The sequence below is a fragment of the Mobula birostris genome, chromosome 2 (genome assembly GCF_030028105.1).
Source record: "Mobula birostris isolate sMobBir1 chromosome 2, sMobBir1.hap1, whole genome shotgun sequence".
Classification (NCBI taxonomy): Eukaryota; Metazoa; Chordata; class Chondrichthyes; order Myliobatiformes; family Myliobatidae; genus Mobula; species Mobula birostris.
Window position 1 is genome coordinate 166,059,671 of NC_092371.1, and position 11,449 is coordinate 166,071,119.

Below are 11,449 nucleotides of genomic sequence, written 5' to 3' on the forward strand. Positions count from 1 at the left end.
ATTTGAGGCGCATGTCATGAGGAGCACTTTTAGGTAGTGGGAGCTTGTCCCCACTACCACTCCTTGGTTTGACAACCTTGGAATCTTCATGTATGTACTATTACAGATAACCCATAATGAATTATGAATGCAAATAAAGAATGCTTAATTAAACAATATATTTACAATATTACTGAAATATTAAATACACTGCTGGCCTGACTTCCAAGGCAAGTGCTTCCAGGTTTGAATCTGGCCAGCTCCTTGCAAGCTTCCCATCTGTGCTGGGTTGAGCATCAAGCCAGCAATTCAGCCTTGCTTTTTAAAAAAAAAACAGACAAAACGCTAAAGAAACGGCAAAATTGCCGCCTGATGCGCCACAAGGCACAGAAAGGAATAATACATATTTAAATACACTACATTGCCAACTGCGTCCCTGTCTCAATTCTGAATAAGAAAATCAAGTTTACAATGAATGTGTATCCCTTTGTAAGGAAAGTCCCCATGATGCAAACAGATGATTTGTATCTGATAAATAGAAGAAAGTGGTGAGCTTTCCCCGGTTTCTCCTCTTGTTTCATTCCCACGCTCATACCCAGCCGGTTTTCCCAATTTCTCGGAGCATCCCAGCAGAGTGTCACAAGTCCATGGGCTGGGGTATAACAAGGACAAGGCAACAGTCATGAGCATTGCAGTGTCCAAGCTCAGAGTTGCAAGTTTGAACTCCTGACAGACTATCTCGTTGTCATTGACTAGTTAAAAATACCCTTTTTTAAAACTGGGCAAAAACTTGAATCTTGACTCCTTCATAGTTTGCTGCTGAATACTAAGGTGGAATATGGAGGAATAACATAAAAGAATAAAGATTCCAATACTACATGTAAAGTCACCATCAATGTCAATAAATCACTAAATATAAATTTTGATTTGCTTCAGGTACAGTCTAGTGGTGATGATAGAGTTCTCGTAATGGGAGCAACAAATAGGCCGCAGGAACTAGATGATGCTGTGCTCAGGTGAGTAACCTCTACTTCTGTACTGCTATAAATATACCTTGTCAAGCACTTTGACCTGCTCAGTTTTAGATATACTATTCACCAATCTTTAATGGAAATTTTGTATAGCAGAGAACATTGTAATGAAATTTTGATTTGGAACATTTGCTCACTGGAACTTGCTGATTATCAGAATGGCAGGAGAAAAGGCTTACAACAAAATGTTTTATTAGGTAACATGGTGGTGTAGTGGTTAGCGTAATGCTATTGCAATGCTAGCAATCATCATTTGGGGTTCAGTTCCCACTGCTGTCTGTGAGAAGTTTGTACTTTCTCCCCTTGACTGCGTGGGCTTCTATCCACATTCTAAAGACATACAATTAGAGTTAGTGAGTTGGGAACATGCTGTGTCGGCAATTGAAGTGCAATGATGCTTGCAGGCTGCTCAGTACAATCCTTATTTGATTTGATGCAAACAATACATTTCACTGTATATTTCGATGTACATGTGACATCTTTATAAGCAGCTCAAGTATCAGTAAAGGTTTAAATATTTTTCATCTTTTATTTCGGCAAACATTTTCTTCTCTTCACGGCTGGAAAAATTAGGAGACAAGGATGAAGGTTATTTCTCATTTCACTGTTTTTTAATATTTTGTAGATTATTCTAACTTTTTTCAATTTATATTTTTTAATGACTCTGTTAGTGGTCTAAAAGCTTTTGAAAGCACCAGCAGCTTTGACAGAAGCTGATTTTGTTCTGAGGAAATTTGAGTGCAAATTTAAGTGTCTGAAATCATAAAAGGCTTTGGTTGGAGTAAGTGATTTAACTAGAGAACAATTTTGAGGTAATGGGCAAAAGGGGATGAAAAGTTTACAACACAGGTTATGATTTGCAGTATACTATATTCCAAAAGGAAAGCACATTCAGTAATAACTTTCAGAACAGATTTGGATAAGAGAAATGTTTGGAGGGTTGTAGGGAAAGAGCAGTGGGATAGGACTGTTGGATCACTTCTCCTTGGCACAATGGACCAAATAGCCTCTCCAATGCAGTACGCTACTGTAATTCTGCAGGTATGGAACCAGGAGAACACCACAAGGATATTTTGAAAGTTGCAATGCTAATCTGTATTTTGTATAAAGGTATAATTATACCACTTATTCTGGTGATTACTTGGAGGTGTGATTGTTTCATTGCTCTTCTTCCCTACAGACGCTTTACAAAGAGGGTGTTTGTCTCGCTGCCAAACAAGCAAGTATGTGATTGACATTTAACAATTGTTAAACTTGCTTCAAAATATTTAATTGTCAGAGTACGCAACTTGGACATTATGATATTTCAAGACTCTCTGGGCTGTGAACTTGGTTTGTCTTATACCATGTGTTATTCTAATATAACAGAACCATTGGATACTACATTTTGGATTTTTAAAGTACTAATCTTAGGTGATTCCTAAGTGAGCACTTGTATTTGTGAATTGCTTTATTAACCCTTTTCCCATTTAACCTTCTCAAATGCACTCTTATTTTGTACTTTTCCTTTCTAGCCGTCATGATAAAGCATCATAGTCCCTCGTCATTCTAATGGCCTAGTTGTCTCCTTTGGTTGACATAACAGACTGGTGTCATCCACAGTTTAGTGCTCCCCCATCTTTGTTTCTACAATCCCTAGTAATGAGGGAAGGCATGAAGGAAGAGCAGAGGAAAAAGAAAACCTACCCAGCTGGTTGCATGTTTTTCACTCAATGCCTGGTATGGAAACACTAATGCCCAGGAACAGAAAACTCTACAGAAAATGGTGGACACAGCCCAGTCCACCACAGGCAAAGCCCTCTCCACCATTGAACACATTTAGACAGCACTGCCACAAGAAAGCAGCATCCAACATCAGGGACCCACATCATCCAGGCCATGCACACCTCGCTACAACCATGGGGCAGGAGGTACAGGAGCCTTTGATCCCACATCACCAGGTTCAAGACCAGTTATTACCCTTCAGCCATCCTGCTCCTGAACCAGTATGGATAGTTTCACTTACCAGAACTCTGAACTGACTCCACAACCTACAGATTCACTTTCAAGAGCTCTATCTTTTGCACATTGTTTGTCAGTCAGTTTTTATGTATAGATTTTCATAAATTCTATTATTTTTCTTTGTTCCTGTATGTGTCCACAAGAAAATGAAGTGTAGTTTATGGTGACATATATTTAGTTTGATAATAAATTTACTTTGACTTTGTCTCAGGGAAACCAATGCATGAAATGCAGATGAAACATTTGTCTTGCCCCCTCCCTGATAACCTCCTTCTATAATGTCCTCTATATAAATTTCCCAATTTAATATTCTGCTAAAATGGCGGGGTAGCAGTATCTAATGTGATATGCTGGGTTCCTGAAGAACATTGAACAATGTTAGCTTTCCTTCTCTTTTCACCAGACAAGATTGTTGCTTCTTACAAATCTTCTGGCCAAACATGGTAATCCACTGAATCGAAAGGACCTTGAGTATCTGGCCAAGTAAGTAGATGTGAATCGGGCTTATTATCACTGACATAAATCGTGAAATTTGTTGCTTGGTGGCAGCAGTACAATACAATTCATTTTTTAAAAGTTACAATGAGATGTATAAAACAAAATAGATGGTGCAAAAGGAGAGCAAAATACAAGTGGTGTTCACGGACCATTCAGAAATTTAATGGTGGAGGCGAAAAAGCTGTTCTTAAAATATTGAACGTACGTCTTCAGGCTCCTGCGTCTCCTCCCTGATAATATGTATACGCAGAGCAAGAACAATAACAGAGCAATAGGATTAAACATTTTTTACTGAGTCACGTTAAGTCACTGCAGAAGCTGGACAACTTACTGCGAGCTATGAACTGAGCCCTCAAAGACACAAACATGCGCACTCAAAGACCCGTGTGAAAGGAAGGAGCCTTCTGCACGATCATCGGCCGTGTGTGCACTTGCCACATTCTTGCAATTGATCCGATACTACCATTCAGAGAAGATACAGTAGCAAGAAAAAGTTTGTGAACTCTGCAGTTACCTGTTTTTTTGCATTAATTATTCACAAAATGTAGTCTGATCTTCATCTAAGTTACAGAAATAGACAAACCATCTGCCTCAACGAATAACACGCAAGCAATTGTACTTTTCATGTGATTATTAACCGCGTTGTTTAATCATTCACAGTCCATGCTGGAAAAAGTACATTGTCTCTTGTATTTAATAACTGGTAGAACCTCCTTTAGCAGCAATAACCTCCACAGAAGTTTCCTATAGCTGCTGATTGGTAAGGAATTTTAGACCATTCCTCCATACAAAACTGTTTCAGTTCTATTTCTGGGACATCTTGCATGAACAGCCCTCTTCAAGTCATGCCAGAGCATCTCAGTTGGGTTAAGGTCTGGACTCTGACTTGGCCTTTCCAAAACACAAATTTTCTTCTCCTTGTGCTGTTGATTTATTCTTGGGCTTCAGATCATTGTCTTGTTGCATTATCCAACTTATATTAAGCTTCATGTGATGGACCGCTACCTGTAAAATGTCTTAATACAATTTTGAATTCATTGTTCCCTCAACAATTGTAAGCTGTCCAGGTCCTGAGGCAGCAAAGCAGCCCCAAACCATGATGCTCCTTCCACCATGCTTCACAGTTGGGATGAAGTTTTGGTGTAGGTGTGCATTACCATTTTTCCTCCAAACATGGCGGTGTGCATTTCTGTCAAGAAGTTCAACTTTTCTCTCATCTGTCTACAGAATGTTGACTCAGAAGCATTGTGGAACATCCAGGTGGTCTTTCGCAAACTTGGACATGCAGCAATGTATTTTTGGAGAGCAGTAGTTTTCTCCATGGTGTGCTTCACTGAACACCATTCTTGTTCAGTGATTTTCTTATAGTGGATACATTGACAGAGACTTGAGCAAGTTCTAGAAATTTTTGCAGGACTTGAGTTCTTTTACATCTCCTTCAGCATTGTATGTTGTGCTCATGGTGTGATCTTTGCAGGGTTTCCACTCCTAGGGAGAGTAGCAACAGTACTGAATTCCCTCCATTTGTAGACAGTCTCTCTTACTATGGACAGATGAACACTCAGCTCTTTAGAAATGCTTTTGTAGCCTTTTCCAGCTTCATGCATCTCTCCAATTCTTCTAGGGTCCTCTAAAAGTTGTTTTGATCGAGGCATGGTACACATAAACAGATCTTTCTTAAAGACCAGGGTCTGTCAGTAAATTAACTTTGTATTTTTTTTTATATAGGGCAGGTCACCTCTACAACCCACATCTCCAACCTCATCTCATTGATTGGACGTTTGTGTTCTGTTCTACTGATTTCATTCAATGAGAAGTTATGTTTTTTGACAGTGTGAAAATGAAAGCTGGATCTTTCGGAATGATTAGGAAATATTTTTGTATGAAAAGGATGATTAGGAAATATTTTCAGATGGAGAAGATATTGCCCCAGAGGTTCACATTCTTTTTTGAATCTAGACTGTGATTGTTTAAATGGTATACTCAGTATTGACGAGAAGTGCAATTGTTTGTGTTATTAGTTTAGGCAGATTGTGTTTGTCTATTATTGTGACTTAGATGAAGATCAGACCACATTTTATGAGTAATTAATGCAGAAAACCAGGTAATTGCAAAGAGTTCATAAACTTTTTCTTGCAACTGTAGTAATAATTTACAATCACTACTGTTAAGATTGTTAATCACAGTGAGGCACCTTTTTAGGAGGTTTGTGTTCTGTTCTACTGATTTCATTTTATTGAAATTGACTTACAGCAGATTCCAATTTAAAGACTGTGCTTCTTAACCTAATATTGGAATGATGAAATATTCAGAAACTGGCTTCACCAAAGTTCACATCTCAGTCAGACCGTACTTCCCAGAACTAAGTCAACAGTGACTCAGTGACTTTTCAGGATATTGAGCAGTGACAAGTAAGATGGAAGTTATTTTTTGGTAGTGTTAAAATGAAAGCCAGATCTTTTGGAATGATTAGGAAATATTTTTGTATGGAAAGGATGATAGTTTCAGTTTTTATCTTGTGTGATCTGCAGTTGGTTTTATGTCAGTGATTTAACCTGAGTTAGATGGACTTTTGTTTACCAAAGGCGTGAAATGGATATGGAACAAAGACTCATATATAGATAGATTAAAGTGTCATGATCGTGTTGAATGCCAGAACAAGCTCTTTGGTACTGTATTTTATGTCATTTATGTTGCTGCACTCCAGGAATTCTGCCCAAAGTTACTTCACTCCTAATTGTTACTGCATTCCTTGAGTAGAGAATTTTAAAACATTTTTGGCAGTAAAAGTACCATATGAAAATAGAACAAACGTTTGGAGTCAAGGAGTTTTATGTTGTCAGACTAACTGCTGGTAGTTTATGGCAGCAATGTGTTACTGTGTCTCTTCCACTGAAACTCTTATTAAACAAGTCATCCTTGCTGCCTGCATTCTTTCAGTAGGTGTTCTATCCTTTTATGTGCAATGGCTATATGAACTTTAATGGTGAGACTTGTTGTTCAGGCAGACGGAAGGATATTCGGGAAGTGACCTGACTGCACTGGCAAAGGATGCGGCACTGGGTCCAATTCGAGGTGGGTGATTGTACAGAATCAAAGAAAACCATTCAGCCCATTGACTGAATTGACTATTATGTCCAAATGTATTTATTTTTCTTGCTTTTTTTCCCCTCATTATTCTTGCCATTTAACATGCACTCACTGGCTATTTTATTAGGTACAGGATTGGCTGATTAGATATTTGCATTAATGAGCAGGTGTACCTAATAAAATGGCCGCTGACTGTATTACAAACAACAAGGAGTTCAGCACTGAGCCCTAGTCACAGTTATTCATTCACAAAAATATCTTAAGTCAATGGTGTGAAGTTGGAGTTGTCCTTTGGCTCTGGCCATTTAAGTAGATTTTAAAAGATTAGCTTAATTTGTCATGTAAACATCAAAACATAGTGAAAAGTGTAGTTTTGTGTCAATAACCAACACAGTCCGAGGATGTGCTGGGGGCAGCTGTGAGTATTGTTACAGTTCTGGTGCCAGCATAGCATGCCTACAACTCACTAACCCTAACCTGCACATCTGTGGAACAGTCATAGTCATACTTTATTGATCCTGGGGGAAATTGGTTTTTGTTACAGTTGCACCATAAATAATAAATAGTAATAAAACCATAAATAGTTAAATAGTAATATGTAAGTTATGAAATAAGTCCAGGACCAGCCTATTGGCTCAGGGTGTCTGACCCTCCAAGGGAGGAGTTGTAAAGTTTGATGGCCACAGGCAGGAATGACCTCCTATGACGCTCTGTGTTGCATCTCGGTGGAATGAGCCTCTGGCTGAATGTCCTCCTGTGCCCACCCAGTGCATTCTGTAGTGGATGGGAGACATTGACCAAGATGGCATGCAACTTAGATAGCATCCTCTTCTCAGACACCACCGTCAGAGAGTCCAGTTCCGTCCCCACAACATCACTGGCCTTACGAATGAGTTTGTTGATTCTGTTGGTGTCTGCTACCCTCAGCCTGCTGCCCCAGCACACAACAGCAAACATGATCGTACTGGCCACCACAGATTCGTAGAACATCCTCAGCATCGTCCGGCAGATGTTGAAGGACCTCAGTCTCCTCAGGAAGTAGAGACTGCTCTGACCCTTCTTGTAGACAGCCTCAGTGTTCTTTGACCAGTCCAGTTTATTGTCAATTCGTATCCCCAGGTATTTGTAATCCTCCACCATGTCCACCCTGACCCCCTGGATGGAAACAGTGGGAGCACCCCAGAGAAAACCCATGTAGTCTCAGGGAGACTGCATAAACTCAGTGGCAATTGAACCCCGATCACAGTTGCAAAACTGCTGCTGCTGTTAAGCATCACGCTAGCCACTACACTACCGTGCCACCCGGAGGTAAGATCGACAGCAGACTGGCTTTTACCAGAATCCATTAGCTTTGTTGTCACTTTTAGCAAACGTTCTGAACTATACATATCCACTGTTTCTAGACTTTCTTCGATCTAAATTACATTTTCCTTTTGCTTTAGAGCTCAAGCCAGAAGAAGTGAGGAGCATGGCTGCTAGCGAGGTGTGGCTCATTTCTCTTGTATACAGAACATTTCCCTGCGTTCCCCCATTGTGTTTGCACCACCACAGTGTATCGTGTTGCAGTTCGAAAACACTTATTGTTAATCTCAATTTGACCATTTTGCGAGATTAGTAAGCCATGCATGCTATCTAACCAGCCCTGACTTGTGCCTTGTATTCTGCCTGTCCAGGTGAGAAAGATCCGACTTTCTGACTTTGAGGATTCATTAAGGAAGATAAAGCGCAGTGTGGGCCCTCAAACCCTTGAGGGGTACAAACGTTGGAACGAGGACTATGGAGACACTGCTGTTAATTCATGACGGAACAAACCGATATCCGGCTCCAATCCTTGCTTTAAAGGACTTGGCTTGATTGGGGAGCGTGATGTGGGTTGTTAGCAGTAAACAACATCCAAAGTTGTTTCAGCACAGGTCCTAACTGGAAGCAGGAACACAAAAGCTGACGGGATAAGTTTACATAACTGACTCTTTTCCATGATGTGCTGTATCCTTTTAAACCAAGTTTTTCGGGAGTCTTTGTGCTCTGAATTTCTGACTGTGTAACTGGCAGGCAAAGAAGATTTTGTTTAAGATCTAGAAATACTCTATATCATCTGTATATTTTGTTTCTGATGTAAAGAAGTTGGTCCCTGTTCAGAGTCTACTTAGTAGAAGCACAATAGGAAGAATCGTGCCTTAAGTTTGCAGTACACTTATGACCTATTATCTTTGGTCCTTTTCCTCCTATAAGTAATCAACTTTTTTTTTAAAGAAAAACATTAACATTATTCACCTGTTACAGGTAATTAAATCTGTTCAGTGCCAAATACATTACTAGTTGTGCACTAATAAAGTGGTATCCTTGTAAAATATTTTTGGTGCACATCGGCTTTCAAGAGTTTCTCTCATTTATTTTGGGTAATTTGATTTATTTTTTGACCGTTCTACCACTAATTAACTTCGCCTTGGTCTTTGGATTTTTCAGCGCATTGTTTATCAGATAGACTTGGTACGAAAGACTTGCACCTTGGAGGAAAAGCAAAATTTTGCCTGTAGAATTCAGCTCAGTAAGATTTTTTCCTCCCCCAGTATTCTTTCCTTTACTTGGCTCAATCCTTTGAAAATATTGTTGCAGGTTGAGTAATATGCAATTTCATAACATTGAGGTAAGCCTGTGATCATTGGGCTGCCCATTAATTGTCTTCTGAAGCTCTTCATATCTTTTTGATATAACGTCTGAACTCTTTTAAATTCTCTTTGCTTCCTTGTATCCCTTTTCCTGGACCCTGAGTTTAATTTCCATTAATCTTCCCAGTTTTGCTATTATTACTCCAGGTGATTTGGTAGTCATTCTCAAGAAGTTCTGGAGAGAATTTCCTGCTCATATCATTTGCTATTGTTATAGTTCACAGCAAGGAGGCAGAACAGTAGGATGAGGGATACCAGAGTGTGTATATATTTAAAAAAAAAAATAAGTTCCAGGAAAGTAAATTATCAGAGGCAGAATGCTGTTATCTACAATCTCCCTTAAGGAAGTCCCTGGATGAGGGCACCCAGTATGCTTAGAATTAAATAGCAACAGCTTTATCATTGACTTCTATGCAAACCATATTTATACTGTTTTGTAGCTTGCCCAGAAGGTTGTATTTCTTTATCACTGTTTTCCTGATCTTACAACAACCCATGAGATTTCTCTTAATGTTGACAGATTGCTATATATTAATGTTATATTTTGTTAATTGTACAAAATAATTTTTATAGAACGCAGTGACTGTGCTTAAAACTTTAAATTATTTGTAGTTGAATGCCCATTATGCAAATTGCTTTTTTTTTAAGAAGAAATGATCACCCTGGAATTTCAGGTTATAATTTCCTTACTCTGGTGACTAAAAGTGGGGACCGTTCATTCCAAAGCCTTTCTATTTGAATTCTGGTTGAGGGGAAGCCTACTCTGTGTCTCTTTTGGGTGAGGTGGGCTCTTAGTGGGGTGGGTGTAGCCTGACGATCGAGAACTGAAGAAGGCGGTTCTGGTTTTGGAGGTTTTAAGCAATTCTTTGTACCGACTCTACCTCATTGAACAGTTGTGCTGTGCTAGTGCTCCTGATCACTTACAGCTTTCTTATATGGTGCGCACTTAGTATTTTTTTTGCCCTTGAGATGCATCTGACCAAACTGAATCGGCAGAGCTTTTAATACCCTGTAACCATTAGAAGGTCTTGTACTGCAGACTGTCTGAATGCGAGACGTGTGTTGAAAGGCTATGACTGCAGACATGGAGTGGGAATGAAGTGTCCTCGAATTCAGCAAGCACTGAAATAATAAAAGGTCTAAACATAAATACTAGGTACCTTTGTTGTTCAGTTTGATCTGTGCTTTGAAACTCTCTTCCAGGATTTCTGGCTGTTATCTGTGAATCTATACTGCCAAAACTCCTACCAATACGACCATTAACTCATGCAAAGTAATTAATTGATGTGTGAATTCCCTGACTTTGATTACCTTTTAAATGATCCTTTAACAAATTTTTACATCATTGCATTGAATTTGACGTGAGTAGACAGTTTAGTTACGCGCATGGTATTCAAGATTAGACAGTGATACTGTTTTTATTCTAACACTTGTAACTCCAACACTCGTACTGCTGAAAATGGTATAGAGAAAGGTGAAGTATCCCAATTAGTAAATACTGTATTTTTGGAACTTTATTTTTTTTGTATAGATATGCATGGATGATTTATTTTTTGTCTGTTTGTTTCTCATGTCTAATATATTGATAAATAAATTTTTAATTTGAGTTCTGGGATTTGTGAAACCCGTGATTTTATTTTTGCAGTGCTGAAGGCCAGTGAGTAGGAAGGTTTGTATTACAATGCAAGCACTTAGATATCACCAGTACCAGCCTACCCACTATCAAAGATGTACACTCTGTGGCCACTTTATTGGGTACCTCCTATACCTAATAAAGTGGCCACTGATTGTATGTTCATGATTTTCTGTTGCTACAGCCCATCAGCTTCAAGGTTTGACGTGTTGTGTGTTCAGAAATGCTCTTCTACACACCACTGTTGTAACATGTGGTTATTTGAGTTACTGTTACCTTCCTGTCAGCTTAAACCAGTTTGGCCATTGTCCTCTGACCTTTCCTATTAACAGGGTGTTTTGCCCACAGAACCGCCACTCGCTGGATGTTTTTTGTTTTCTCGCACCGTTCTCTGTAAACTCCAGAGACTGTTGTGTGTTTAAAATTCCAGGAGATCAGTTTGAGATACTCAAATCACCCCTTCTGGCACCAAAAATCATTCCATGGTCAAAGTCATTTAGATTACATTTCTTCCCCTTTTTGATGTTTGGCCTGAACAACAACTGAAC

The 11,449-nt window shown here is 39.1% G+C and overlaps 1 protein-coding gene across 1 annotated transcript in view; it reads left to right on the forward strand.

Moving 5' to 3' along the window:
* The window catches only part of spast (spastin), a 62,955-nt gene extending 52,081 nt beyond the window's left edge, over positions 1 to 10,874 (forward strand). The window contains exons 11-16 of the mRNA XM_072250957.1: positions 916 to 995; positions 2,191 to 2,233; positions 3,415 to 3,494; positions 6,514 to 6,584; positions 8,042 to 8,082; positions 8,273 to 10,874. Coding sequence (XP_072107058.1) covers positions 916 to 995; positions 2,191 to 2,233; positions 3,415 to 3,494; positions 6,514 to 6,584; positions 8,042 to 8,082; positions 8,273 to 8,401 — 444 coding nt within the window. The 3' untranslated portion in view covers positions 8,402 to 10,874. The remainder of the gene's footprint in view (positions 1 to 915; positions 996 to 2,190; positions 2,234 to 3,414; positions 3,495 to 6,513; positions 6,585 to 8,041; positions 8,083 to 8,272) is intronic.
* The last annotated feature ends 575 nt before the right edge of the window (positions 10,875 to 11,449 follow it).